General features: G+C 51.0%; 2 protein-coding genes across 8 annotated transcripts in view; one reads left to right on the forward strand and one right to left on the reverse strand.

Annotated features, from left to right (window-relative positions):
* LOC115659186 (lysosomal alpha-glucosidase-like) lies at positions 1-26262 on the reverse strand. 5 transcript variants are annotated; one of them, XM_030579066.1, is made up of 20 exons: positions 25904-26262; positions 15096-15636; positions 14623-14768; positions 13130-13295; positions 11611-11707; positions 10170-10289; positions 9749-9867; positions 9529-9660; positions 8385-8495; positions 7206-7319; positions 6584-6668; positions 5898-6015; positions 5415-5548; positions 4770-4921; positions 4354-4502; positions 3766-3907; positions 2870-2968; positions 2296-2460; positions 1712-1858; positions 1-987 (listed from the first exon to the last, which is right to left on the reverse strand). In XM_030579066.1, the coding sequence occupies exons 2-20, from the start codon at positions 15624-15626 to the stop codon at positions 925-927; spliced, it is 2790 nt and encodes a 929-aa protein (XP_030434926.1). In that variant the 5' UTR covers positions 15627-15636; positions 25904-26262; the 3' UTR covers positions 1-924. The 5 variants fall into 5 exon arrangements, with proteins under 5 accessions (XP_030434926.1, XP_030434925.1, XP_030434927.1 ...); XM_030579065.1 differs by lacking the exon at positions 25904-26262 and adding an exon at positions 21893-22316; XM_030579067.1 differs by lacking the exon at positions 25904-26262 and adding an exon at positions 21889-22316.
* The window catches only part of MAFK (MAF bZIP transcription factor K), a 17207-nt gene continuing 12713 nt past the window's right edge, over positions 22489-26982 (forward strand). For 2 of the 3 annotated variants that reach the window (XM_030579072.1, XM_030579075.1), the window contains exon 1: positions 22489-22643. The gene's annotated coding sequence lies outside the window, so the exon portion shown is untranslated. The remainder of the gene's footprint in view (positions 22644-26982) is intronic. The other variant, XM_030579073.1, reaches the window with a different exon arrangement.

Below are 26982 nucleotides of genomic sequence, written 5' to 3' on the forward strand. Positions count from 1 at the left end.
CACCTCCATGTGCCTTTATTCATCTCAGACAGAGCAGCACCAAGAGGTGCAGTCAGGGGCCTTTCCCTAACCTCTCCCAGCACTGACACCCACGTCACGGCCAGATCCAGCTCTGGACGTCACAGCCAGATCCGGCTCTGGACGGCTCTCAGCTTCCTTCTGAAAATCCCACTGCTGGCGCTAGCTCTGAGGCTGCTCTCGTGGTGCCATGTGGGTCTGTGTACGCTGGCACTGCCAGCAGTGCTTCCCTCCCCACCCCCCATGTGCTGCAGTACTGTCTGACACCAGGACAAGTGGCTGGAGAAAGGTCAGCGCTGACCCAGCCTGCCAGTTGTGCAGCATAGCACACTGACGCCCTCAGGGATGCACCGTGCCAGCAGAGTGTGAAAGCTGGGGCACAGGAGACCTGGGTGTGCTGGTGTCGGGAGACAGGCGGACAGAATTGCTGACCAGAGCCTCTCACCAGCCCCCCAGAGCCACAGTCTTGGGCATGGGACAGCCGAGTCTTTAAACATAAACCTGCGTCCAGGGCCAAGGCAGAGAGCGTCTTTGGCAGAGCTCGGGGGCACTGGCAGGGCAGTTTTTGGGTCTCGCTGGCCGGCAGAAGTAGTCCCGTGGGGAAAGGCAAAGGCAGGACAGGGAGAGCCAGGAAAGGCAGGCTGTGCGGCCCTGCTGGGCTCAGGCACGATGCAGCTGTGGAACCCAGAGTCTATGTCCAAACCGCTGTGGGAGGGAGACAGCCCTGAGCTGGGACACAGAGCTAGCCAGAGCAGCACCCCACAGCCAGGGCCTTGGTGTGTGCGTGCACGCACATGGATGCACAGAAGCACACTTCTGTCCCCACTCCCCCACAGACACACATGGATGGACGGAAAAGCCTCCAGAGCCCAGCTCCAGCTCAGCCATCCCAGGCGCGTGCGGCCATCACAGCCAGCGGATGGAGAATCCCTGGCTGAGGTTGAGGTTGAGGTCGCTCACCGTGAGAACCTGCAGTAGAGGAAGAAACTCAAGCTTAAAGTGGACACGGGGGCCCCATGCAACACACAGCGCTGGGCTGGGCTGGGCGCACACCCTCATCACAGCTGGAGCACGCTCCGTGCTGCTCCATGACATGACAACCGATGGTCGGGTGGGAGAGTAAACTGGCACTAAGGGGCAGAGCAGGGCAGGGCAGGGCAATGGGCTAGAACAACCGTCAGCATCTGCACCTTCCCACTCAGTGAGCACCTCCAAGTCCTGTGCAAACAACAAGCTGAGCTCACTATCCCCCTGGGGCATGGGAATGGAACCCAGGCATCCTGACTCCCACCGCCCTGCTCTAACCACTAACAGCCCTTCCCATTTCCCAGTTCCCTCTGCTCGGCACACAGGCCCAGTGCAGCGCAGGGAGCAGCACCAGGTGCTCTGGGTTACTTCCGGACCAGGGGCTCAGAGAGCGGGGCGAGGCCAGCTGCCAATGGGCCGCAGAGGAGGAGGCTGGAGTGCCTGCCCTTCTGCATGGCACAGCCAGAGGCAGAGACCCTGAGAGCAACAAACTCACGACCGCAGGACAGTGACGTGACCTTGCCAGAGCCAGAGCAGAGTGTGTGGCTTGGGAAAGGAGCCAGTCATCGCTGGGCAGGGGAGGGCACCTGGGGCACTGACAGGGGAAGGAGCCGGTCATCGCTGGATGGGGGATGGGCATACCAGGCGCTGGCAGGGGCTGGGTTACCTGGTTGTCCAGGTAGGAGAAGGGATTCTCTTTGCCATTGACAGTGACTCTGCTGGGCTTCTCCCGGACCCCATAGACACTCAGCACATCCACAGTGATGTAGGTGGCTTCCACGTTGGCATGAAGGACAGTGGAGGTGAAGACATTCTAGGCGAGATGCCGAGAGGTGGGGCCTGCTGGTGCCCAGACTACGTGGGCACCGGTAGGCACGGCTACAGCACCCGCCCCCACGCCCAAGCCCTCCACTGCTCCTGTTGGCCACGGCCTGGCTATCACAGTCCCTGCCCCCATATGTGCAATTGCGGCTCCTCTAGCCCCCAGCCCCCCCGGCAACGAGACAAGCACACTGAGCCCAGCACTCTCCAGGAGAGGGCACCAGCCACAGGCCCTGATCCCAGTTCCCCCAGCTGGCCAGGTCCAGAGATCCGAGTCCACACCATAGCCCCATTCAGGCAGGAGGATGCTGTACCATCTGCACTCCCACAATGGGCCAGGCAGCTCCAGCTGTCTGGGGCCAGAGCAGGCCTGTGGCTCTGGGGGGTGGGAGGGCAGCACATCCCACTCCAGAGGCGGGAGCCCCCTACCTGCGTGACGTTGAACACCAGGTAGGAGTAGTCACCCCTCTCAAAGGTATCCAGGCTCTCGCCGTCATCCCAGAAGAGGTCCCCCCAGGCACTGGCATTCTGGGACAGGGCTGCGATCAGGCGCAGGGGGTTCCCGCTGCTCACCCAGCTGGTGCTCCCAGGTTTCTGGGGTTCAAGAGAGCAACTGCTGAGACCAGGAACTCCACTGAGGGCTCCAGGTATAGAGGACTGGGCATGGGGCAGGCCATGGCAGTGAATTCACCACGGAGTGAAGACAATGACAAAGAGAGCACGGATCCTTCCCCCCCCCCACACACCCATTTGTGCCAAGAGAGGCATCTCAGGAAAGCTCCTGACCCAGACCCCTGAGGAGCGTCACCTCCTCCTTGGCTGCAGCATGGAGACCAGCCCAGTCAGGGCAGTCTCCCGCTGCTGCAGACAGTCCTGTGCCTCCTGGGCAGGGCGAGTGACTGACATGTCCTGGAGCCAGGCAGCAGGCAGCCAGATGTAGGGATCTGGAGTGTGGGACAAAGTTATTCCTGTGCTCCAGATGCAGCAGGGGGAGCAGTCTCACCTGGGTGGGGAGAATGGCGCCCTCCCGGAGGTGCAGGTTGATGTGGTCCAGCGGAGCAGCCATCTTCAGGCTCTCCCCACTGCTGTTCACAGAGGAGCCCTGCGGAGACAGCAACAGATACACGGGGTGTGGGCAGCAGAGTGGGCAAGAGGGAGAGGCCATCTGTCTATGGGTCTGGAGAACCACCCCGAGGCTATGGGCACCAGCCAGGCCCATATCCACCACACACAGGCGGCAAGGGGGAGAGCAGGTCACAGGCCCTGGGACTTGTACACAGCATGGGCCATGCGCACTGGCACACCCCACACACACAGGGCATGGGCACCAATCCAGGGGAGCACAGACACAGGCATGCGGAGCGGGGAGAGCACGTATCACAGGCACCAGCCCGGGGCTCAGACACACACACACGGCTGGGGGAGCACAGAGGCAGGAGCACAGACACACACAGGGCAGGAGGGCATGCTCAGAAACAAGGCTGTGGCCATAACCCTTTCCTGCAGTCTCCGATGGTGGCAGTGGTGCCCACCTGCTGGTCTGTGGGTGACTGGGAAGGACCTTCTCCGACCCTCTGATTCCTGCTCTCCTCAATGGCCAAGCCCAGAGGACAGGACAGGAGGCTATTGTGAGTTCTCATCCCAGAGAAGAGCAGATTGACAGGCAGGGCAGGTTGGAGGTGCACCGGCCACTCCTGCCCCGCTCCCTCCCCATCCCATCTGGCACAGCGACCCACGCCTGCTCTTATTTCTGACACAGATGGCACCCCGGTTGCTTTCACAGGCTGTAGGGCTCTGTCAGGTGAGGGGCCCTTTGCAGCTGGGGTCTCCAGACCCCTTGAATAGGGGAAGGCACACAAATCCACCTTGTCCCGCCTCTCAGCATGCACTGCTCCTTACCGTGTAGTAATCGTACCACACCCCTCTGGGGAAGTAGCCAATTACAGAGTCCATTCCAGGCTCCAGCACGGGTGTCACCAACAGGCTCTGCCCCCACAGAAACTGCTTGTCAATTGAGTACGTGATCACGTCCTGTGGAAACCTACAGTGGGAAGAGGGTGCCTCAGAGCTGAGCTGCTGATGACACAGACCTCTGGGCCCTGCAGTCTGAACTGGGCCAGTACCCCCAAACTGGCATTCAAGCCACAGCACAGTCACTTTCCACTCGCTGTCAGCACCAACTGGGGTGGCACCTGCCTGTAGATTAGTGGCACCACGGTCTGCGACTTCATGCCTGCTTGTAGATCCATGGCATCAACTTTTATGGATCCTGCCTCTGGGTCGAAGGGCAGGGCCAAGCTCACCCACAGAAAGGAGTGGAGGGGCCCATGGGTCAGAGGGTGCCCGCCAGGGGAAGAGAGGCGGGCTGTGCTCCCTTAGGGGAGGGGACGGAGGCAGGCATGCCTACCAGGGGTCGGGGGGCCATGCCCCGCTGTGGATCGCCCCTGGGGCAGGAAACCATCCATAGCTGTAAGAGGAGTTTCTTACTCAAAGAACAAGGCTCGAGCGACTGTGTGGCCCTGCAGGTGTGCCCGGTGAAAGAGCGTGTAGAGGAAGGGCAGCAGGGCGTAGCGCGTCAGCAGCACCTCCTTCATGGCTGTCCGCGCCACCGAGCTGAACGCCACCGGATCCTGGGCCTGGGCAGGCCAGACAACCAGAGTGTCAACAGGCAAGACAGATGGACAAACGAGTTCTACCCAGGGTCTGTCCCAGGCAGCTGCGGAGAATGGACGACCAACACCCCTTGCCCACTCCCAGCAGCAACCATCCCCCGTCCCCTCCTAGCAGTGACCTCTCCGTACTGCTCTGGGCCCTTCCCCCATTTAAATGCAGCCCTCTGGGGACTGCATCAGCCCTGGGCCCCCATGGGTGCTGCTGTCCCTTGGGGTGGGCCTCCCTGTTACCTTTTCCTTCTGGGTGTTGTGGTTTCGGGCGAAGGGGTAGAAGGCTCCGAGCTGCATCCAGCGGGTGCATAGCTCCTCTGAGGTGGTGCCTGAGAATCCACAGATGTCAGCCCCAACCAGCGGGATCCCAAAGAGATTGAAGCTCAGCACCCCTGCAAACACAGAGGCATGGAGTCCAGAAGCAGCCAGGGACACCTGAAGAGCATCTGCCCTGATCCTCCTCGGGACAACACTCAGACGGACGCCCCATGCTGTTCCCTTGTATAGACTGCGACACGTACACGCCTGGGGACATGCCTGGGGAGGGTTACATCTCACCCACCACAGGACCAAACAGCTGCCCCGATGTCTGCGAGCTGGCAGCTGACTCGCATCGCAGCCAGTCCTGGAGCTGGGAGCAGGCTCCAAACCCTCGGCTGCCCTCCCAGACGGTGACAGGGAAAGGCCCCATCTCAATTACAGGCCAGCAATAAGGTGCAATTTCCCGTGGCTCTTTAATGGAGGAGCCACTGCCCAGCACATGGGAAGGGAGGAGGCATCATGACCAGGGAGGACACAGGCCAGTCTCTGAGTGGTGATCCTGTCCCCAGCGGGTGAAGGCTGGTATCTGTGAGAGGCCTGCCTGTTGTTGGGAGAGCCACTCACCTGGGACTGACCAGTACATGTCCTTCCACTTGCTCATGTTGTCACCGAGCCAGTGTCCCGAGTACCTGCCCTGGCTGGGGAAGGTGGAGCGAGAAATCACAAGCGGGCGTTTCCCTCGGATCTGGATCAAGGCGCTGGAAGACAAGGAGGAGACTTGGGTACTGGGACCAGGCCGGGGCAGCTGTGAGACTCAAAACCAAGGGCATAGCCAGTGCAGTGAATCGGGGCAGCAGCCAGCCCCTGCTCCACACCCAATGCAGCTCTGAGACCCAAGCACAGCTTGGCAAGGCGAGGGAACCCAGATCAGGAGCTCAAATTCCAGCCTGGAGCCAGTGCACTGAGGAGAGACCAGCCCCCCACGGGCGGGATGCCTCACACTGGTGTCTCAGACACCGTTCTGTGGAGCCATTCATTGACACCGGGTGTGAACCTGTTCACTGGAGTCGGCAGGCCAACACACGCCCAGCCAGCGCTGGCCATTACCTAGCTGTGGCTTTGGCTTCCATCAGCCCATAGAGGTTGTGGAGGTTGTAGTGCACGGAGGTGCTCTGCTTCGCCGAGGCACACACGGTCTTTGCAGAGAGGGACCCGCCCAGCACGGCTGATGGGGAGGGAGAGAGGCTGTGAGAAGAAGTGTTGTGCAGCACGGAAGCCAGCTAACACCTGCACCCAGATATAGTTACCTGCGCCTCACACACTATTCAGCAGCCTCTGGGCCAGATCTCCAGACTGTTCATACGGTACAAAAGGGCTAGATTCTGGCTATCAGTAGCCAGTGAGGAACCCCGCACTGGCATAAAGCCAGCAGAGCTGGTAATGGTTCCGGTGCCAGCTGTCCCCCTCTGCGGGCATATTAAGGAACCCAGCCATTGGTCAACACGTAAGGGCTAAAACTGGTCATGCAGGTGTCTGAATACACAGTTAGGTTCCTGTGTTTGAAACCTGAGCCTATGTGCACAACCCTGAGTGTTGGGAATGCCGCGCTAAAGGCATGTCTGAGAACAGACAGCACACACACATACGTACATCTACACACCTGTACACATATACAGAGGCTAAAACCTATGGGTCAGATGAAGCCATGGTGTAGGTAGGCCCAGCTCCCAGTGGCACCAAAGGAAGTTACACCTGCTTAACCAGCACAACCTATATTTTATTTCCCTTCTTACCAGGCACATAGGGAGGGTTATCGAGTTCCCCAGGGGAACAGCCATCCACCGACCCGTCCTTGAAGTCGGATGGTTCATTCATGTCCTAGACAGAGAAAGTCAAGTTGAAATTTCATTCATAGGGTTTTGGTGATTATCAAGCTGGGAGCTGATCTCTTCTCAGAGACCAGACGCTGCTCACCTACAACTTGTGGGACCAACCATGTGGCCAAAGCCACAATGACCCAGTGGGACCGCTCCATGGCTGTCCTTGCTTCTTGAGCCATTTAGAGATGGAGTCCTAATCCACCCCTGGACTTGTGAAGCTAACTGCATCATTAGTTCTGACCTGTTAAACTCCAGCATGTTCAATACCTGGAACAACATGCAGCCTAGTGCCCTTTTATCAAGCGTAGTAAAAGTTTACACTGGATGCACATGACACGTGTCTCCCAGTGTATGTGTGTCTTCAGGGACACAGAGCTTGTCAAGTACAAGGAAACTGGAAAAACAGGAGCTCAGTGAGGTACAAAAGCTTCAGGGATGAGTGAGATATATTCTGTGCTGAGGGGAACATGAGGGAGTAACTTGGCGAGCCCCTGCCTTTGTAGCTCAGACCCAGCAGAGGTAAGGAGGAACTTACGATCCAAAGCCCATCAAAGGGGATGCGAGTATGGAACTGGTTCAGATTTTCCAGCCACCACTGGTAAGTGTCTGGGTTGGAGAAGTCAGGAAAAGCAGTGAGGCCAGGCCACACCTATGGAAAGGCCAGAAAATAACACATTCTGTGAACCTCTCATTGGCCAGCTGCACCAAGGAACAGAGCGAGTTCAGGGAATCAGCGCCTACTGTACACCTGCAAAGATGGCAGTCCAGCCGCCCTCCACCTGTTAACACACCACTGACCTTCCTATCTGCCACTGGTGGCTGGAGCTGGAGACTTAGCCAGGTCCACCTTTGAAATTCCAGCTTCTCCCCTGTAGAGAAGGTGGAATTTAAAATGCAATGGTGAACGGGCAGCACCATTTGATTTTTCCACTTCAGCTTGAATATTCTAAGGTGCCAGCAGTAACAATGGGACTGGTGCTTTTTTAAATATGGGGCCCAATTCTTCTCTGCCTTGCACCCTGTGTAACTGTTTACACATATGCAGAGCAAGCACAAACCAGGTATAAAGTACCACCATGCTCAGAGTGAGTGAAGGGTCTGGATTTCACAGCACTTTACATCCCCGGGGAATTTTTAGCATAACGATCATGTTTTTTCCGGTGCTTTTCAAACTTTCTTAAAGTATTTAAGAGAGACTGAGAGGTATGCCGTAGGAGCCCATAATTTATAAGCCTGGGGAGAGTTGGATGAGAAATCACAGTGGATTGTGGGAAATAAATGGAGCAATTCCACAGATTTGCTCACCAGGGGCAATTTTTCCATCATTCCGGAAATAGGGAGAAATTCAGAAAAGCAGACTGACAGTCTAGGGAGACACAACAGATTCTGACTTCACTTGTGTTCATGCGACTCCACTGATTCCCAAGTGGTCACTCTGGAGTCACACGGGGGTGAGATCAGAATTAGGCTCAGTATTTTCCTCACACAGCCTATTCAGCCTTCTTTACCGAAATGAAATTCCCAATGATGTCAATGCACTTCAGAGAACAAGGAGAGACTCAGGCTCAAAGCACACAGGACAGAAAGGTCACTTGACCATTATTTTTCCCTTAACAACTCAAGGGGTGAAATCTTGGTCTCACTGAAGCCAATGGCAAAACTCCGATAGATTTCTGTGGAGTCAGGATTTCATCCGAGTTGCTCCCCCTCTTACCTGTCCAATCAGTGTTTGCCCCTGAGTAGTATTTATGAATATGCCACGTCTCAAGCCTTCATCGTAAGGCCAGTAAGAACCAGGAGGATTAGTGCTGCTGATTCCAGGATCCTGGAAACATATGGAACAGGTTACATTCTCCCCCCAGTGTCCATGAAGCCTCACCAATATACCCACAGTAACTCAGAAAACAGCTTACTGGTCCTGGGAGCCCTGGCCCACCAAACTAGGGTTGACTAAAGCTCACATGTTACTGCCAAATTGACCAAGAGGAACAGAAACTTGCTGCAGCATTTCCACTTGTGAGAAAGGATGTCGTATAAAGTGTCACTTCTCCAAGGATCAAGGGTTGGGTTATACATAGATTTCTTTTTTATTTTTTTTGGAGGGGGGAGGGAGTAATACTGAGTATATGGCCAATGGAATAGCAACAAGTGGAATCACTCCATTAGACCAGGGGTTCTCAACCTTTTCCATTCCAGGACCTCCTCTTCCATCAAGCTGGGGTCTGGATGGAACCTGCCTCCCATTTACCAGTATAGGAGGGGCAGAAAACCACCCCAAGGTTGAGAACCCATGAATCAGACTGATTGACAGATACCTGCAGCAGTTTCTCCTTGTGTGATTGAGACATTGGGAGGTTTACACGCAGAGCAGACAGAAAGGCAGCGGGATAACGCTGGACCTGTCACTAGAGCTCCCCTGCAGAAAAGGGGGAAATTCCAAAGGCCATGCTCATGGATTCCAGCAGGGATCCTAGCCACTCCTCCCAAGCAGAGGCCTGTGTGAGGCCAAAGCAGAGAGGGATAAGGGGGTGGGGTAAAGAGAAGGTCACAAAAGTACCTGATGCTCTTTCAGGCTATTGCTCAAAGCCAAGCATCATACCTGCTCAGAGGGTAAGGCATATGCTAAAAAACAAAGGGCTGTATCCTCAGCTGGCATAAATCAGCACAGCTTTGTTGGCATCAGCACCTGCTGAGGCTCTGTGTCAAAATGTTTATCACTGAAATAGATAGAAGCAACTCATATGGTGGGGAGCCTGACACCTCATGGAGCAGCTGAACACATCTCACATGCCGAAGTTTTAGAAACAAAAACAGGCCTAGCATATAATTCAGGAAGAAGGTCAGAGAAGTCAGTATACCAGGATCATGACGTAGTACTGGCCATGCTTGTGAAGGTCTTCCACCAACTGGGGGAGGGTGTCAAACTTCTCGGGATCAAAGGTGAAGTCCCGGTACCCTTCCATGTAATCAATATCATTCCACTGAGCATCCTGCAAAGAAGAAATGCAGAATTGCATGGTGTGGAAATGCTTCTGCAGAGCTGCCTAGCCTCCTCTGGAGGGAAGGTATTTATTTTACCTGTGGTATCTGATAATTCCTCATGGCTTTCACAATCTGCCAGGTTTCATTGCTTGTCCCATAGCCCCAGCGGCACAGATGGAACCCCAGCCCCCAGAAAGGTGGCATGGCAGGGAAACCTGGAACAACACAATTGGAATGGAGACAATGATGAACTTGGCAACCCTGGTGGAGGCAGTAATGACTAGGGCAATTCTGAATGAGAGAGAGGATCTGGTGGAGATGAGGAAGAGGCAACACCCCTCGTGGCGGAGGACATCATGATTAATCTGGTGAGACAGTTGCTAATGTATAAATGTGAGGGTGATGGCAGGGGATGGAGATGCTGGGCATGTCTAAGCATACAAAAGAACGGTTGGTTATTCAAGAGGCCGTCTTGGGGATGAGATGCACAGAGAATGGCTGGGGTATTGATATTTACCTATCACCTGCTGATACTGTTGGATGACCATGTTGGGATCAGGACCCAAGAAGATGTAAAAATCCAGAACTCCTCCAATGGCTCTCCAGGTCAAGGCAGGAGCTGGCTGCAGAGCCACCTCTTTGGAAAGTGACAGAATAGAGACAATGAAATTGTAGTCCAATGGCTAAAGCATGAAATGGGGTCAGAAGTCCTGACTTCAAATCATGGCTCTCCCACAGACAAATGTGACCATAGGTAAAAAGATATGTCTATAGCCCTGTATCTCAATTCCCCATCCGTAAAGTGGGAGTAATAGCACCTCTGTATTGCACAGGGGTTCTGAAGGTTTAAAGACTGCAGCATGATTTGGTATCACTGGATTTCAGGTGCAGCAGACGTGCAAAGGATTATTACAAAATCTGTTTTCTAGACCTGACAAGTATGGCGTTTTCACCATTTCCATTCCAGAACTAAGCCCAATAGTGCTTTCTGCCTCTGCAGCATAGAACCCGTTCCAGAGCCCACAGAACTGAATGACAAATGAAGAGCCGAACGCGAGAGCGAGTTTCTGCTGGATTGAGGGCTTTGCTGGAAAGGGTGCATTGTATGTGTGAGTTCTCACACCCTCTGATACAGCGGACGTGTTTTCACAGCACTTCCCTGCACCATTACTCTTGGGAGTTCTATTGCGATAAAACGTTCACAGCTGGAACGAACATGGCGCTGGCATGAGGAGCCTCATGACATCAGGGTCCCAGATGGCACTAACAGGGCACTGGTGTAAAGAACTTCCCTGTGTCTGTGTCCTTGCTGACATTGGCCTGGCACTACCATCAGGAAGCTCACCCTGCTGAAGTCCAGGCTGGTACCAATATGCCATCAGTGAGAGGATGCTCACAATTCTGGAGTCCCAGCTGGCCTGGACAGGCTGCTGCTTTATAGCAGCTCCCTGTGGAAGCCACAGCTGGAATCAGCAGGGTACAGCTGTGAGAAAAGCAGCCAGCAGATTTATATCCCTGCTGCACCAGAAGTCACACTCTCCATAGTTAAAGGGCAGATATATCAGAGGAGAACCGGGCTGGACCAGGGGTATGAGATGTTGGCTTTTCAGACTACAATTCAGCAGCTGCCTTTGTGGTTAAACTGCTTGACAGTTGCCAAAGAGCCTAAGTTTAGCCAGGAAACAGATGTCTGGCTCAATAAAGGGGCCACAAAACCACATCTTCCTCTTTTACTGCTTCTCTTTGCCCCGAGTTCCTGAACTGCCACCTCAGGTCAGTCCCCCCACCCGGCCAGCTCCAGCTCCCAAAGCCAGCAGGCCCCTTTTCTAGTGATTAGGAATAGCACCAAAATCTATGAGATGCCACCATCAGGGCATGCAGGCTAGTGAAGCAGAGGGCTTCCCTCGTCAGGCCCTGAACACCCGCTCCACCCCAATGTAGCATAAGAAAGCACACACCCATTGCATTGCTATTCAGGAGGAAGACACCATGAGCAGATCCCCCTTCCTCCATCAGCAGGTAAAATGGGTGAGCTCCATAGAGGTTGTAGGACTCCTGTAAACAGATGTTGTCTGATAAGAGACTTGTTTTTAATACATCAGGGACACCCAAAGGAAGGCGGAATGGATAACGAGGGAGGTGTCTAAGAAAGGAGAGTTATGAGCCATGGGGAGCAGTTGACAGATGCCTTCTGGACCCTCTTGGCTCAGTGTAATTTAGATCTATCTTGGCTAGGCATGTCAGTTCTGGTCACCAATATGTAGGACGGTCACGATCAGCCTGGAGAGAGAGGGGCAATGGGCAGCCAGGATCATTGCAGTTTGCATTTGAAGGCCAAAGGGACTTGGCGTATTCTCAGCAGAGAAGAGCAAAAAAAAAAAAAACAACAACCCAGAAGCTACTGTAACAGAAGGGCCCAGTGATGGAGTGGGAGAGGATGAGCTACAAAGGACCTTCTCGAAGGCATCTTAAAGCAAGGGAATTATGCATAAGTAGGGCAGCCAGGCACAAGTACCATACTTCTCTCAAAGTGGCAAAGATACAATTGGCTGCCATGTGAGCCCATGTCAACAGATTAAATAAATCCATGTATGGGACACAGTCATCTTTAAACAGAGCTAGAGGGGAGTGAAGGACACAAACGTAAAACGGGGCGAGAGAAACCCAAAGGGAAGAGATGTTTCCTTCCTAGGTGAACCAAGTTTGCTGGATCTCAGCTCCATCCCCAACGGCCTGTGTCCCACACCAAAAGGAACTCTGCTCAGATGGGGAGTGTCTATTAACACAGACCCCAGACTAAGCTGGTGAGGTGTTTCAATAGCCTGTGGGGATTCAAGAGCCCTCTGCTGCTGAGTGGAGAGGTCACATTTGAACCTAATCAAAGGTAAGGAAGATTTCATATCCCAGCATGGCCTTCCTCTGACCCTTCACGTTAACCACAGAGAGGGGCAGGGGGAAGCTCATGTACCGACGGCTTCCTCTGGATGTTAAAGACCTAGCAGACATCATAACATTCTTCGCCTACCCACATCTCACTGTTACTCGGAGTCTAAAACACTTACCAGAGCTCTGTTTTCCTCAGAGACTCACCCAGCTCTGCTGAAGAAGTTGTCAGTAGTCAGACTCCACTCATCCCACTAATGAGGGAACTGGGAAGCAGTAAGTCTCTGTGCATCAGAGTGGCACAGAGCCATCCCCAGAAGAGGGGCGTTATCTGTTCTAGAGGGGAAAGGATGTGCTGCCAAACCAGCACCGGAGGGGACTCACTACACCAGAGCACAGAGAGGTCGTGTGTCTGCTCAGGAGTAACCTGATGCCTGGTTCTAAGCAGGGCTATGAAGGAAGCAAACGCAGTTCTTGTACGTAAGGCAGCTGTGCAAGTTGGGCCTGTTACACTAAGGGGAACCTTTAACGGGCAACAGCGGAGCTGAAATAGCAAGACTGGCCCTGCACACATCACCGAGGGGACAATGGTACCATGGGAGGGACATCCCGGGCCCACAGCGTCAGGGTGTTCCAGTCCAGGCTGTGCAGGAAGCTGCTCCGATGCTCCCCAAGGCCATAGAGGAATTTGGAAGGGAGGATGGTCGAAATCTGGAGAAACTGGTCAGCGAAGATCAAGGGAGCCACGGTCGTGTTTAACCTGGACGGGTGGCGGGAGGGGAGTGAGAGAAGATACAAAAGTGGGCAAGAAGTAGGGTGAGGGAGAGAGCAGGAGCAAGGGAAGGACAGAGCAAGAGAGGACGAATATCATTAAAACAATGTCAGTCTGCTCCTCTGCTGCTGCTAATAGCAATCATGGCACCTTCCTTCCAGGATATCAAACTTCTGCACAAACTAGAGATCATCCACCCCGGCGCACAGACTCCTAGTCTGTGTTACAAATCCCATGGCTCAGCAATTTGAGTGAACTCTCCTATCCCAGCCAAATGCAGAGCCAGGGCACAACCTGGCCCAAAGGTCAGCAAGACAGTCTGATCCAGAGGTTAGAGTTCAAGTCAAGGTGCCAACGAAAGTCTCCTCAGAGATTATATTTAACCCTCTAAGCAACAGAAGCAACACAGGAGTGAGGTTCCTGATTGTCTAACCAACAGCAAACTACTCCCAAGAGGACCGGGTTAGCAAACACACAAAGTTTTAAACAACAGTAAAATAAGGAAAGGCTGGTGCATCTGAGGTGAAGAGCAAAGCAAAGAGCTCTTCTCTGCATTCCCCATCCTACTAGAACTGGTTACATGCTTAAGGGTGTGGGCACAATGCCATTGAATGGATCTGTACATACTTACACCAGGACAGCATTTGGCCCTTCCCCCAGCAAATCCTGTGTGTGTGTGCATGTGTGTGAGAGAGAGAGAGAGAAAAAAAGAGCCAAATTTACAGCCCTCCCACTGATTTCTTCCCCGGAGTATCTTGCCCCAGTCCAAACTTGCACCCCACACGCCATCTGGTATGCAGCGTAAAAACAATACCACTTCGCACTTACACAATACTTTGCATTTGGAAGGCACCAGACAATCACTAAGTCATTAACACATTACGCAAATAAGCACATTGTAAATGCAGGACAGATTCTTCTCCTCTCCGTGCCAAGCCACATCAAGACCACATTGACCAAAGTTCCCAGAGTCAACTCTGCATTCTTTCTACCCAGGCCCAGGAAGTGATGTGCTCCTCTCTAGGTTCTTATGCAGTGCCCATCCCCACAGTATCTGAAACCTCAGTTCTTGAGGAAGGAGGAAGAGGGAGAACAGCTGTCTCCCCCAGCCTACAGGGCATGCTGACACAGCAAAGCTCATGCTCTTCCCACCCAAACCCAGGTGAATAAACCAAGCAGGTAGGAGACTTGGGCTTAGGAGAGGAGAGAGACAGTTCCCTCCTAGCTTCAGCTCTGTGGTGCCCCCACAGGTGGAGCTAACGGGTGGGGTCAGCCACTGAAGTTGGAGAGAGAGAAGAGGAGGGTGAACTCTTACAGCACAGCGCCAGAGGCTCTGCGCCTCAGCAGCAGGCCAAAAGGCTCCTTGGAGAACTCCAGGCTGTATATGGGATTCTCTGCTCTCTTCACTGCCTGAGGAACCTCCAGGGGGACTTCAAATCGAGGGCTTGTAGAATCCGTGATCTACAAACGGGAGAAAACATGTCTTAAAAACAGCAAAGCAGGAGGCAAAGGAGTGTTTAATTGGCTCAGAGGGGCGACCTGACAACAAGCTAAACTCAGCAACATGACAGCAACAGCTAGTGCCAGGGGGATATGGCTGCCGTGTCTGGCTGGACACGATGGGACCCTAGACTGAGACATGAGATGGGTTCTATTGCTGGTCAGGGGCTACTGTCAGCCAGCAGAGACCAGGGGATTTAGTTAGCCAGACTGAGAGGCCCTACTTGGAACCCTTCTAGGCATGGAGGCCTTGACGGGGAGGGACATAGACCAGAGAAAGCAGCTCACCTTGATGTGTAACCGAGTGTCTGTTTCAAACTCCACACTCAGCTGCAGCCTCTCAATGTCTCTGGGATAATAGGCCTTCACCTTCCTCCTCAGCAAACCCACCATTCCCAGCTCAGTCTGGTTCAGGCTCTCCAGGGTGTAGCTGGGGAAGTCAGGGGGGTAAAAGCACCAGGGCACTCCACTCCTGCTCCTCAAAGGCTGGTCACGTTCAATAAAGCAGCAACCCCTGCTCTCACAGAGCTCTTTTGTCACCACCATGTTCCTCTCAGGGTAGCAGTCAAAGCGGAGAGGCTCAGGGACGGCGCTGCATTTCTCCAGGGGCGTCTGTTCATGCTGGCTCCCAGACATGTGTCTGAACATCCACATGGTGACTCCACTCAGCAGGACAGCTACCATCATCAGCAGGCCAACACCCAGCCACCAAGTGGACAACTTCCGAAGGCAGGGCGGCTTCCCATCAATGCTCTCTTCTTCAGCATAGGATTCTGTAGGCTGTGGGATGTCTGTTGCCAGCTTTTGGTAGGACTTCATCTTCCATGTGCTAAAATGAGGGAGGGAATAAAGCACCAAATGAAGGAACTGGCAGAGAAAATCCTATTCTACTGATGAGGAGATTCTTCCACAGGAGAATAATCATCATGAAGAACAAGCGATATAGGACCATGCCATAGCCCTGAGAGTGAATTTCCCTGCCTTGTCTTGCTGCCTGCTCACTGTTTTTCACAATAATGTTAGTGCAACACAATCACAGCAGCTCTGGTCATTGATCCCTTGTAATACTTTCATTGTGTGGAACATACAGAATAACTCTTGACTCTGGAGACAGGTTTGAAGGTGGAAAACAGGACCCTGCCCTACTTGATCTGCTGCTCAGTGCTCCGCCTAATGTAGGGCCAGGCCCTGCACAGATTCACAGGATTGGGAGAATCTACCAAGAGCTCTCCTGTACACATTGTACAAGGAACAGCTGCTGTTTAAATCTGCATTCTCACTGAGCACCTAGACCACTACCAGCAGAGGTAGGTAGCTTCCTGCACAAGCTGACAGACCAAAGCCAGAGAAGTGGCAGGGGACACAGACACAAATACACACACACACACACACACACCTTTCTAAGGATGTTGCAGCAGCTACTCCAACGTCTGCTCTCCAGAGATATTCCGGCTATTTCTGAGTTTAGGAACCCATAATGTTTCCAGGATCTGTTATATGGGCTGAGCCCAGCTCCACCCACCCTACCACAGCCACGGTTTCTGAGCCACATAAGATCCTTGTGAGGTGCTGAACATGCTCAGCTCTTATTGAAAACAATTGGCGTTGAGGATCTTCGGCCACCAGGAGTACTGGACCTTTACAATGTAAAATCTCTGGGGCAGGGAATGTCCCTTAGCCTCCATCCCATTATAAATGACTAAAGATTTTGGAAATCTCGCATACAAACATCTTCTCTGGGGCCTCCCTGCAAAAAAAGGGCTTTTCTGAGCTGCTACTGCCACTGCAGGAAAGGGAGAGATGTCCCAACACCTTAAACTACAGACATTATTTCTCTAAACTGTAGATATGCATATTTACTTATTCAAATGCTTTTCACACCAAATCTGCATTCTGCAGGCAAAACAAAAGCATGGAGAAATTACTTTTCTTGATGTACAATCAAATATTTTATTTAATATATACACTGCAGTAGCACCAAGATGTCTCAGTCAAGTCAGGCCCCAGTTTGCTAGGTGCTGTACAACCGTAAAATAAAAGACTGTCCCTGCCCCATAAGGCTAAGCAGCTTTATTTAATGCATATTCCCCAGGACACTCAGGACCACCTTGTCTATTGACTCCGTTAATACAGTCATATGCCAATGCAAAACTCTGCAGCTGTGCATGCAGATATTTGCATGAACAAACAGGTTGCTAAAATGCTGTAACCTGATCCATGCACCAAATGCCCCTGGACATATATAAGTGCAGGGGCTCACAGGTGCAAACAGACTTTGCCTGCCACCTCAGTGGAGGCTAGTGGAACACAGGACCCCAAATTGTTATTTGAACAGATCACTATGAACATTTGGTATTAAAAATCCCCCCCTGCCACTGCACTGGGCCACCGTTTCTCTCTCTGGAAATCCCTGCTGAACATACTTAGCTATTTTGCTCTCCCCTGCCTGTGATCCGGTGAGAGCTAAGAAGCTTACATACACCCGTCTCCTCTTGACATTGTGGCTTCAGGAAGACAGTGAGGTCTCCCAGCTTGCAGCACTTCATGCCTGCTGTACCAAAAACCTCCTAAAATAAGCCCTGCACATGGTCTCTACCATTTCAGTCTATTAGCAGCGCAAGAGTCCTAACTTCCTGTACATTTCGTTGGTACCTAAGAAAGTTGGATTATTAGAACTCTGAATATAAACAAAATGCATTCAGGTAGAAATAAAGCCATATTCTTATCAATTATGTCATACTAAAGTTTATTAGGAGCTTTTCTCTTGTCTGAGTTCAGTGGGAGTTTCTAGAAAGGATTTCAAAGCCCATTACAAAAATGGATAGGCACTATTATCCACATTTCACAGAGAAGTTGTGGCTTGCCCAAGACCACATAGTGAGTGACAATACCAGGAATAGAATCTAGGTTTCCTGACTCCTAGTCCAACATCTTATCCAGAGGTCCCTGCTGCCTCCCCTATATAAATATGACAGACAGATATACACTGTGACAGAATATACCCGTGTCCACACCCCACACACTACTCTAATCATCCTTGTGAGGTTTCATTTAAAAACGCATAATTTGCTGGTCATTATTGTCTTGAAAAATGTGTGTGGCAACACTGTATGTGAAGTTATGAGATACCACTGTATGTTGTTATTACACGTTCCAAACTGAGGTTGGCAAAAAGATCTGACTCAAACAAAGGAATGTGTGTGTTGCTTAATTGCATTTAAGCAGTAAACAGAGTCATCAAACAGGTGAGGAAAAAGCAGCAGGGAACATCCTTCTCTGTAGACTCTTTATCTCCTTAATCTCAGCTGGAAATGGTTTTCAAGAGAGGAACTGACACTATAAAAAGGAGGGACAAACACCCTAAGACACCCCCCATCCCTGCTTATTGTATTCATGGCACCAGAAGCAACGAAGGATGCATTTGTTGGATTGGAAAAGGGGTTCTGACCTAAGGAGTTTGCTCAGTAAGACTGTTGAAATATTTGATGAGAAAACTTTGCTTTGAATTTAAGTTCATAGTTTGTTAAGTTAAATACTAGAAGAATTTTTGTCTTTATCTTGTAACCATTTCTGGCTTTTATGCCTCATTGCTTGTACTCACTTAAAAGCTCTCTTTGTCATTAATAAACATGTTTTATTTAATCCAGTGTTTAAACTGAAGTGTCTGGGAAACTCCATTTAGCCCTATGTCTTGAACTGTGCTACTTATTACTGCATTCAGAGATGAATCTCAAAACAATGCTGGACAACCATTTTCTGACATGGCTGTAAATAGCCAAACCCATGCTACAGGCTACTTTTCTCTACAGAGAGGCTAATTCTCCACTGCCATGCATCTCATGCAGCCACTTACACCTGTGTGACGTGAGTGGAAAATGCGTCTCATCTGATAAATGGCTGCACAAGGAGTAAATGGCTATACAAGGTGCAAGGCAGTGGAGAGTCAGGCTCATAGGGACAAAACCTGGCCTATGAATGCCAAAGTGCCTAACACTCAGCAGATCCAACCCCTTGAGGATACCACTCAAGTAAGAGGATCCTTAGGTGATGTAGCACTACCATAGGGGTTCCTATGTCATCCTGCCTGCTGCCTCCTGACATGGGGGTGGAGGGTGATTGGGGAAACTGGGGTATGCCTAGGGCATCCATGTGGGCCAACGTTCTCTATCTGCCAGAATGCCCCCACAGGCCTTTGGAAGTCAGCATAATTTAGATTGGTCGTGTTGTGGTTGGGAATGACCCAATGTTCGACGGCCCCATGACGTAGAGCACAAAGAAGACTAAAAAGCTGCCTTTGACCCCTCATCTCGAGCTGTATGTGGGATCTTTAGCTGCATGTGTGCCCTTGGACTATGGTCCATAATATGGTAGTTAGTCTATTGCAGTTTTTGAACTCACTTTGTAAACTTGTGAGGTTTGACAGCAAGCAGCACCGACCCAGTAGCTTTATTTTAGCAGTACTGCAGCTTTAGCCAGCCTAGCTAAGTCAGTTAAAAAAGGATGTGATTCTTAAGTCATGGGATACCCAGGAGAGGGAAAGAGGAGAAGCTGACAACCAGCTCTCTGATTTTCTGCCTCAGCAAAGGTTAGAGTAGCCTAGGGATGCTGTAACTTGTACTACCTGACTATGGTTCCGTAGGGACCACATATCAGCAGGGGGATAGCCAGAGCACTGTGTGGTCCAGCCATTTCCCCCCTCTACTCTAAATAGTCCCCTAAAATACAGCTGTGAGGAGGGAGAGTTAGGAGCTGGATATGCTGGCTCTGCACCTGCTGGAGACTCCCTTTATTTCAGAGGAATCCCAAAAGGAAACTTGCAGGGACTCCTTTGCACCGCCTGGGTAGCGCAAAGGGAGTGGCACAAGTCAAGAGTCTGGCTTAAAATATTGATTGCAGCCCCTTGATCTTTTTTTGAAACAACATGTTTGGCCTGCAGGTGGAAAAGGATTAATATCGCTGGCTTGGATAGACATTTTCAAACATAGTTACAAGAACAAGTGAACAGACAGACTGAAAGTCTGGTTTTAAAACACTCAGGCTTTCCTATGTTCTAGTTCAGGAGTTCTCAATCTTTTTTGTTCTAAGGCCCCTCCCAACATGCAATAAAAACTCTATGGCTCACCCGTGCCACAACAACTGCTTTTCTGCATATAAAAGCCAGGGCCAGTGTTAAAGGATAGCAAGCAAGGCAGTTGCCTGGGGTCCCTTGCCACAGGGCCCCCCACAAAACTACATTGTTCAAGCTTCAGCCCTGAGTGATGGGGCTGAGGGCCCCGGGCTTCAGCCCCAAGTGGTGGGGCTTCTGCTTTCTGCCCTGGGCCACAGTGAGTCTAATTCTGGTTCTGCTAGGTTGCACCTCCTGAAACCTGCTCACGGTCCCCTAGGGGGCTCCAGATCCCTGATTGAGAACCACTGTTCTAGTTAACAGTCCATAGCATTCCATCATCAAGGTCTAAAACTAAGTAGATGTATTGCTATTGGGGTCTCAAAAGTTGAGCACATTGTTGATATTAGGTTCAGCTAGAGCACAGTGTTGCCAAATCTCAGGATTTTATTGAGCTGTAGCCTTAAAGCTCTAGCTTCCTAAGTCATCAGTCTTGCATGGTGACAGGTTTCACAGTGGTAGCCATGTTAGTCTGTCTCAGCAAAAAGAACAGGAGTACTTGTGGCACCTTAGAGACTAACAAATTTATTTGAACATAAGCTTTCATTGGCTAAAACCCACTTCATCAGATGCATGCAGTGAAAAATACAGTAGGAAGATAGATAGATAAATAAATAAATACAGAGAACATGAAAAAATGGGGGTTGCCATACCAACTCTAACAAGACTACTCAATTAAAGGTGGGCTATTATCAGCAGAAGGGGGAAAAAAAACTGTTGTAGTGATAATCAAGATCACCCATTTCAAACAGTTGACAAGAAGGTGTGAGTAACAGTAGGGGGGGAAATTAGCATGGGGAAATAGTTTTTAGTTTGTGTAATGACACATCCACTCCCAGTCTTTATTTAAGCCTAATAGTCTCTAAGGTGCCACAAACTCCTTGTTCTTTAAGTCACTGACTACATGAGACTCTCGCTACTTTAAAATGAAAGCTGTTTCTAGCCCTCATGGTTACAAAGAAAAACTTAACATGAATCCTAACGGTTCAAAATGCAGAAGGCAAATCAAAAGAACCCAACATTCTTATATATTAAAAATCTCATGATTTTTGAGACTTGATATACAATTTTTTGAAAACTAGGGATTGGCAATATTGATGACATTGCTACAGGATAATTGGATTAACTCTGCTGGCCACCACTGGCATTTCAGAGTCTCTTGACTCCAGCAAATAAAGAAAACAAACAAACAATCTATTGTGAAATTTCACCCCTTTCTATTATTGCTGTCCTAGATTGTATCTTGTCTCTCTCTGCTGCAGGAGTTGCTCAGTTTTCTAAGCACTATGTAGAGTCAGATCTCATTTTCTCTTACTGATATATAGTTAGGCTTGAGAGAATTAATTGTTTTTAAAAATAATTTCAACTGATAGTATCAATATTTCTTTTAAAATCATTTTATTGGCTTAATTTTCACAGTAGCACAAAATTGTGGGTTTCACGCTTTTTATTTCAAATGTTATCATTTAACTTTTCCCAGTTGTGGAATTCAGGCAGGTAGGACAATTATCTAATGATAGTAAGCACTGACATTCAAAAAGTTAAAGCTTTATAACTATTAAAACACAAATTGTTTTGAAAGAGATTAATTATTAATTATTTGATTACATGCTTGGTGATGTACAAGACACAAAATAAAGACAGTCTGTTCCCTCTGGACCTTAGTTTAAAAGACAGATGACAAGAGGCACTGGAAAACCCAGAGGGAATAATTTAAAGGGAACCCCCTTCTCCATATTGAAGGGAAACTCACTTACTGGTATTGTGGAAGAAAAGATGGTGAAAACAGCTTCACAACATATGACAGTCACTACTTTAGAACGAACACAGCTCCCAAATTATTTACAGAAGCCCAACACTGCTGTGCAGCTGTATCCTAGATTCTTGAAACTGCAGCCTCCCTTTGGCACCACTTACCTACCTTGTCGTGCCCGTAAAACTATCGTGAACACAGACCCTCTAGGCTGCCAAAGGGGGATGGATGATCAGCACGCCAAAGGTTGCATCTGAAATGTCCCAAGCTCCCTCAAGTCTGAAAGAAGTTAGGCAGAGCAGGCACCTTGCAGTTTACTGTGGGGGGGCTTTTCAGGCAAGACCTTGTATACCCGAGTTCTGCCAGGACGTTAGGGTGCCCAGGGCATTGTTTGCAGAAGACAAGTTTGAAGCAAATTGCTTGTCTCTGACCACCCTGTAAAGCTGCTACCCCCCACCCAGAGGTGGCTGCATCTCAGCAGTCAGAGGTGTCGCTCGAGGGGTGAGCAACGCAAACAGGACACTCATTATGCCCCCCTCCCCCACGGGAAGGATACCTCGCCCTCCACTGCCCCTCCTGTACCAACTGCACTTCCGCATCGCGCTGCCCCTCCCCCGTTCTCCTCCTCCCTCTACCGTGTCCGCGCTCCATGAATGAACACGGTGGGCGTGCCCAGATGACGCGTAAAGACGAGAGGGCGTGGCCAGATGACGCGAGGCGTGATGCGCGATCCCGGAAGCGGCCCGGCCCCTGGTTGGTCGGCTCCGGGGCAGGGGGGGCCCCGCGCTTGTTGTTGTTCCCGGGACTCGCACACACAGGGAGGGAGGCTGAGAAGCGCGTCCCCGCCACCATTCCCCCGCGCCGCGCGCGTCCCCGCCTCCACCGCCACCTCCCCCCCGCGCGCTCCTGACAGGCCCAGGTAAGACGCAGCCCCCGGGGTGCGGCAGTCGGGTCCGGCTCGGCGGGGTGGGGCAGGGGCCGGCCCGCGCGGAGCCCCCGAGCTGGGCAAGGAGGGGCCGGGCAGTTTGTAGCAGGGGCTGGAAATCTGCTGAGTCACCATCGCGTGGGACACGTGGTGTGTCCTCCCCCCCAACACACTCCGGGATCGGACCGGACCGGGGGGCGATGCCGCGGCAGGCTCCGCGCCCGGAGGGGGGGCGGTGTTCACACACGTGGCTGCCCCGGACGGGGGCCCCACCACGCGCTCGGCGCCGGCGGGCGGCTGGGCGGGCTGAGGGGCAGGTGGGGGGCGCTGCGGCTCGGAGAATGGCAAATCCCGGGACGGAGGGGGGCACTGGGGCCGGCCCGCGTGCGGGGGCAGGGAGCCGTGTGGGGCACTGCCATGGGGCGCGCAGGCTGCGCGGTGAGGGGCGGGAGCCGGGGTGGTTCTGATCAGAGGGCAGTGGGGCTCGGGCGGGGTGTGAGAAGCGGGGCCGGCAGGCTTGGCATTGGGGTGAAAAGCAGGAACGAGAGGGGCTGGGTGCCTGGAGTGTGGCATGAGGGAGAGAAGGGCAGCTGGGCCATTAATAAGGAGGCTTGGTGAGGAGTCTGGGATGCTGCCCTCATCTCTTGGGGGATAGGAGATCAGACGAGAAGGCCAGCGATTAAGCTGGGTGACTGTGGAGAGGTGCAAGGAGCACTGGGGATCTGAGGGGCAGGAATGGCTCATATACTGCAGATGGCCATAAGGGTCTTGGGGAGAAGAGTGCAGAAGTATATGTGATTAGCACTCTCCTGGTGGGACTGTCAATGGCATGTTGGAGCAGAAAATCTGAGGAGAGGCAAATTCAGTGGATCAAAAAGGTTGGGAGGATCTTAGGACCACAGTTTCAAGTAAGATGAATAGCAGAGTCTGGAATGGTCTTTTAACTGAGGAGAAGGTGCCTAGCCAAAGGGACATTGGAACAGGAGGCTAGAGTTGAGAGGAGGTATGGGCATTCACTAGGCCAGAGACCCCAATCCTCCACCTATCCTCTCCAATATGGAATGGGGGGGGTGGGGAGAGAGAGCCTGGGCAGGCATGAAGGAGAGTAGAGAGGGATGGTGGTTGGGAGTGAGGCTATGTCTACTCTGCACTTTCTGCATTAAAACTTTTGTCACTCAGGGGTGTGAGAAGCACCAGTGTGGAGAAGATGCTTTGTCGGTGGGAGAACATCTGCCAACCACACTACCACCCCTCAATGGTGGTGGTTTTATCCTGTTCTCAGGAGAACTCTCTCCTCGCGACAAAGAGCGGCTACACTGAGTACCTTACAACAGCGCGCCATTATAGGGTGCGCAGTGTAGACATAGCCTGAAGGGAGTTAATGTTTGAGCTGACAGGATTGCATCTCCTAGAACAGGCAGTAGTGTTAACAAGCTGTATGATTCAGCAAAGCAAGTTTCCAGTTAAATCCTTCTGAATTTAGATAGCGCTGCTGGTGTAACGTCTCCAAGTTGTGATGCTTTTTCTGAATTTAGCATTTATGCATAGCTCCTCTCTGAATGATTTTATTCTATCCCCTTAAAGAATCCATCCCCATCATCAAACATTCGAATGACATGCAGAGGAATCTGTATGCATGCATGTTGGTGGCACACAGCAAGTACCTGAGGAAGGGGAACTGCTAGAATTTAGACGCTCTTGCAAACCCTTCTACTACAATATTAAAGAAAATTGCATATCCCTAGATTTTTTTTTTTGGTAATTCTTTGCATTGTGTTAGCCACAACAAATGGACACACCTTCATATGACATCCTGGGGTGTTGAAACCCTGTATAAGGCACATGTTGCTTAATCACCTGCTCCACATGGCCACCCATGAGACTTAAAGCGCCTCCTGGTTTAAACATGGTCTTGGTAACATAATATGCCTTGCATTTTGACTCAGAATGGCCAGCAGTCCTTGCTACAGACACTGGCATGTTTTCTATCACTGGGAAGGCCAAAAGCTTAAGCTAGTGGGGGACAGGACCCTGAACCCATGTCATAGGGGTGGTTCTCATTAGCTTGTGCCACAGGACAAGAATACAGATTGTGTCTAGTTTTGAATGGTTCTTGAAAACAGTTCTAGCAAAGCTGTGCCCCGTGACTCTCAGTTCTTAATATGACTGACTGTGAAGTGTAAACAGAGCCCTGAGAATTCTGAATAAAATCAGTATGGGTCCACAATTCTGAGTGGAGCACTGAGGTTCTGGAAACACTGATAAGCAGGCATCCATACTACTGTCAGTTGCATCTCAGTGGTCTTTACCTCCCTACAAAAATATACTCGTTTGCTTAGAAAAGCGTTTTTCTGGACTAACAGTAACGTTCTGTGCTGATGTGAGAAATGGAGGTTTGGTTTCCTGGTCCATTCTTCTCCTAGACTGGCTGAGAGTGGGAATTCTGAGGAGACACAATGTTTTCCTTCTGAGGGAAAGGAGATGCTTATTAACAAACCCCACAATCCTTCTTTAGATACATAGAGATATGCATAGTCTGAAAATGATCAGATAGGTCTCCAGCAGTTCAGAGACCACACCCTTGATGAAGAATGAGGGGGGAGGGGGCTTTAACATTCAGAGCATCTGTTTTGCGGGTAGATTTGCCTGGTGACTGTGCAGGATACTGATCACATTGGATTTTTAGACCGAGATAAGGGTGGGGAAACCTTATTCCTCTATCTTCTTCAGGCAAGGAAGGAGATGGCAAAAACTAGAGAAACATCCCTGCTGAGGGGACAAAGAAGGGGGAATGGAGGTGTCTCTAACCCTTAAAAACATTCCATAATCTACTTTAGAGAGATCTGTTGCTTCTGCAAAGGGCCATTTCTCTATTTCCACCCTCTCATTCCTCTGTGTGTTGCTCAGTGGAGGAAGGGCCCTGTTCCGTGGAGCCCAGCAGAAAACAGAAATCTCCAATTGTGAACAAACCCCTTTGAGCAAAGGGGTTTTGCTGAAAATGGAAAGGGCTCCATTACTTGTCTTGACCTGTCTGCCCCCTAGGTAGCTCCTCACTAGAGCAAAGCTGGGTCTGCGAAGAAGAGCAGAGAGGTAGTGAGCAAATGCTCCTGTCCCACATAGTGGAAAAACTGCATCCCATTTTGTGGGATTTGGGGCCCTGTGTCTTTGGAAAGGGTGCAGTCCTGCTCCCATCACCAGCCCAGCCAGTATGTTCTATTATGCTGCTGCCATGGTTTAGTATTTAATTTATTTACCTTGCTGCTTTCGCACTGATGGAGCCGTGCTTGTCGCCTGCTCTCTTTCTCTCCCCTTCCGTGTGTAAAGTAATACAGAGAAGCCTGCCTCCTCTTGTCTGTGCCTAAACATGATGGACACGTTTATTATCCAATGACAGTGCGTAGACTAGGCAGGACCAAGTGGGAGGGAGAATTAACCCTGTTTGTACCTAAGAGACTCTCAGAGAGAATGTGGAGGATAATTATTAAGGAGAATATGGATACAGAGTGCAAAGGCTGTGCTGGATCCCATTAACAGGACACTTGGCAAAATTTGTCAGGGCTTTGCACTCACACTTTGGCTTAATTATGTTAAATGTTCTTTGAAACATTAGGGTTAACTCCAGGGCCGGCGCTTACATTTAGGTGACCTAGGCCGTCGCCTAGGGCGCTAGGATTTGGGGAGGGCAGCATTTTGGCACCCTTAGCGGCAATTCGGCGGCGGGGGGTCCTTCCACGCTCTGGGTCTTTGGCGGCAGTTCTGCGGCAGGTCCTTCACTCACTCTGGGACTCGCCGCCAAAGTGCCCCGAAGACCGGGAGCCACGGAAGGACCCCCCCCCCGCCACAGAATTGCCACCAACGACCGGGAGCGCGGAAGGATCCCCGCCTAGGGCACCAAAAACCCTGGCACCGCTCCTAGTTAACTCAGACCCCACTGCAAAAGTACAATGTCTAAAAATATGGAAGTAGAAATCTGCAAACTCAGTTTCTAGTATCTGAAGGCCATGCATTTTGCAAGTTTCCCTAAATTCTGTGCCTTAGCCTCCATTATTTCTGCAATTGATTGGAAGTCTTAGACATTTGTAATGTCTTGTCTTTATTGAATTAACTGTAAATGACAGTTCAGTATACATTGTCTGTCAGTGTTCAGGTGCTCTGTTGAAAACATGCAACTATATTGGAGGTTTGAGAACTGAAGGTGGGACAGCCGGGGCTTTGGCTGCTGAGGTGGCATGGTGTGCAGTTTTTTATCCCACAAACACACCTGTACTTTTAGCAGGCATCTAGCTGTGAAATACTGAAACAATGCTAACTCTCTATGTTATCAAGAAATCTC

The sequence above is a fragment of the Gopherus evgoodei genome, chromosome 10 (assembly GCF_007399415.2).
Source record: "Gopherus evgoodei ecotype Sinaloan lineage chromosome 10, rGopEvg1_v1.p, whole genome shotgun sequence".
NCBI classification, from domain to species: domain Eukaryota; kingdom Metazoa; phylum Chordata; order Testudines; family Testudinidae; genus Gopherus; species Gopherus evgoodei.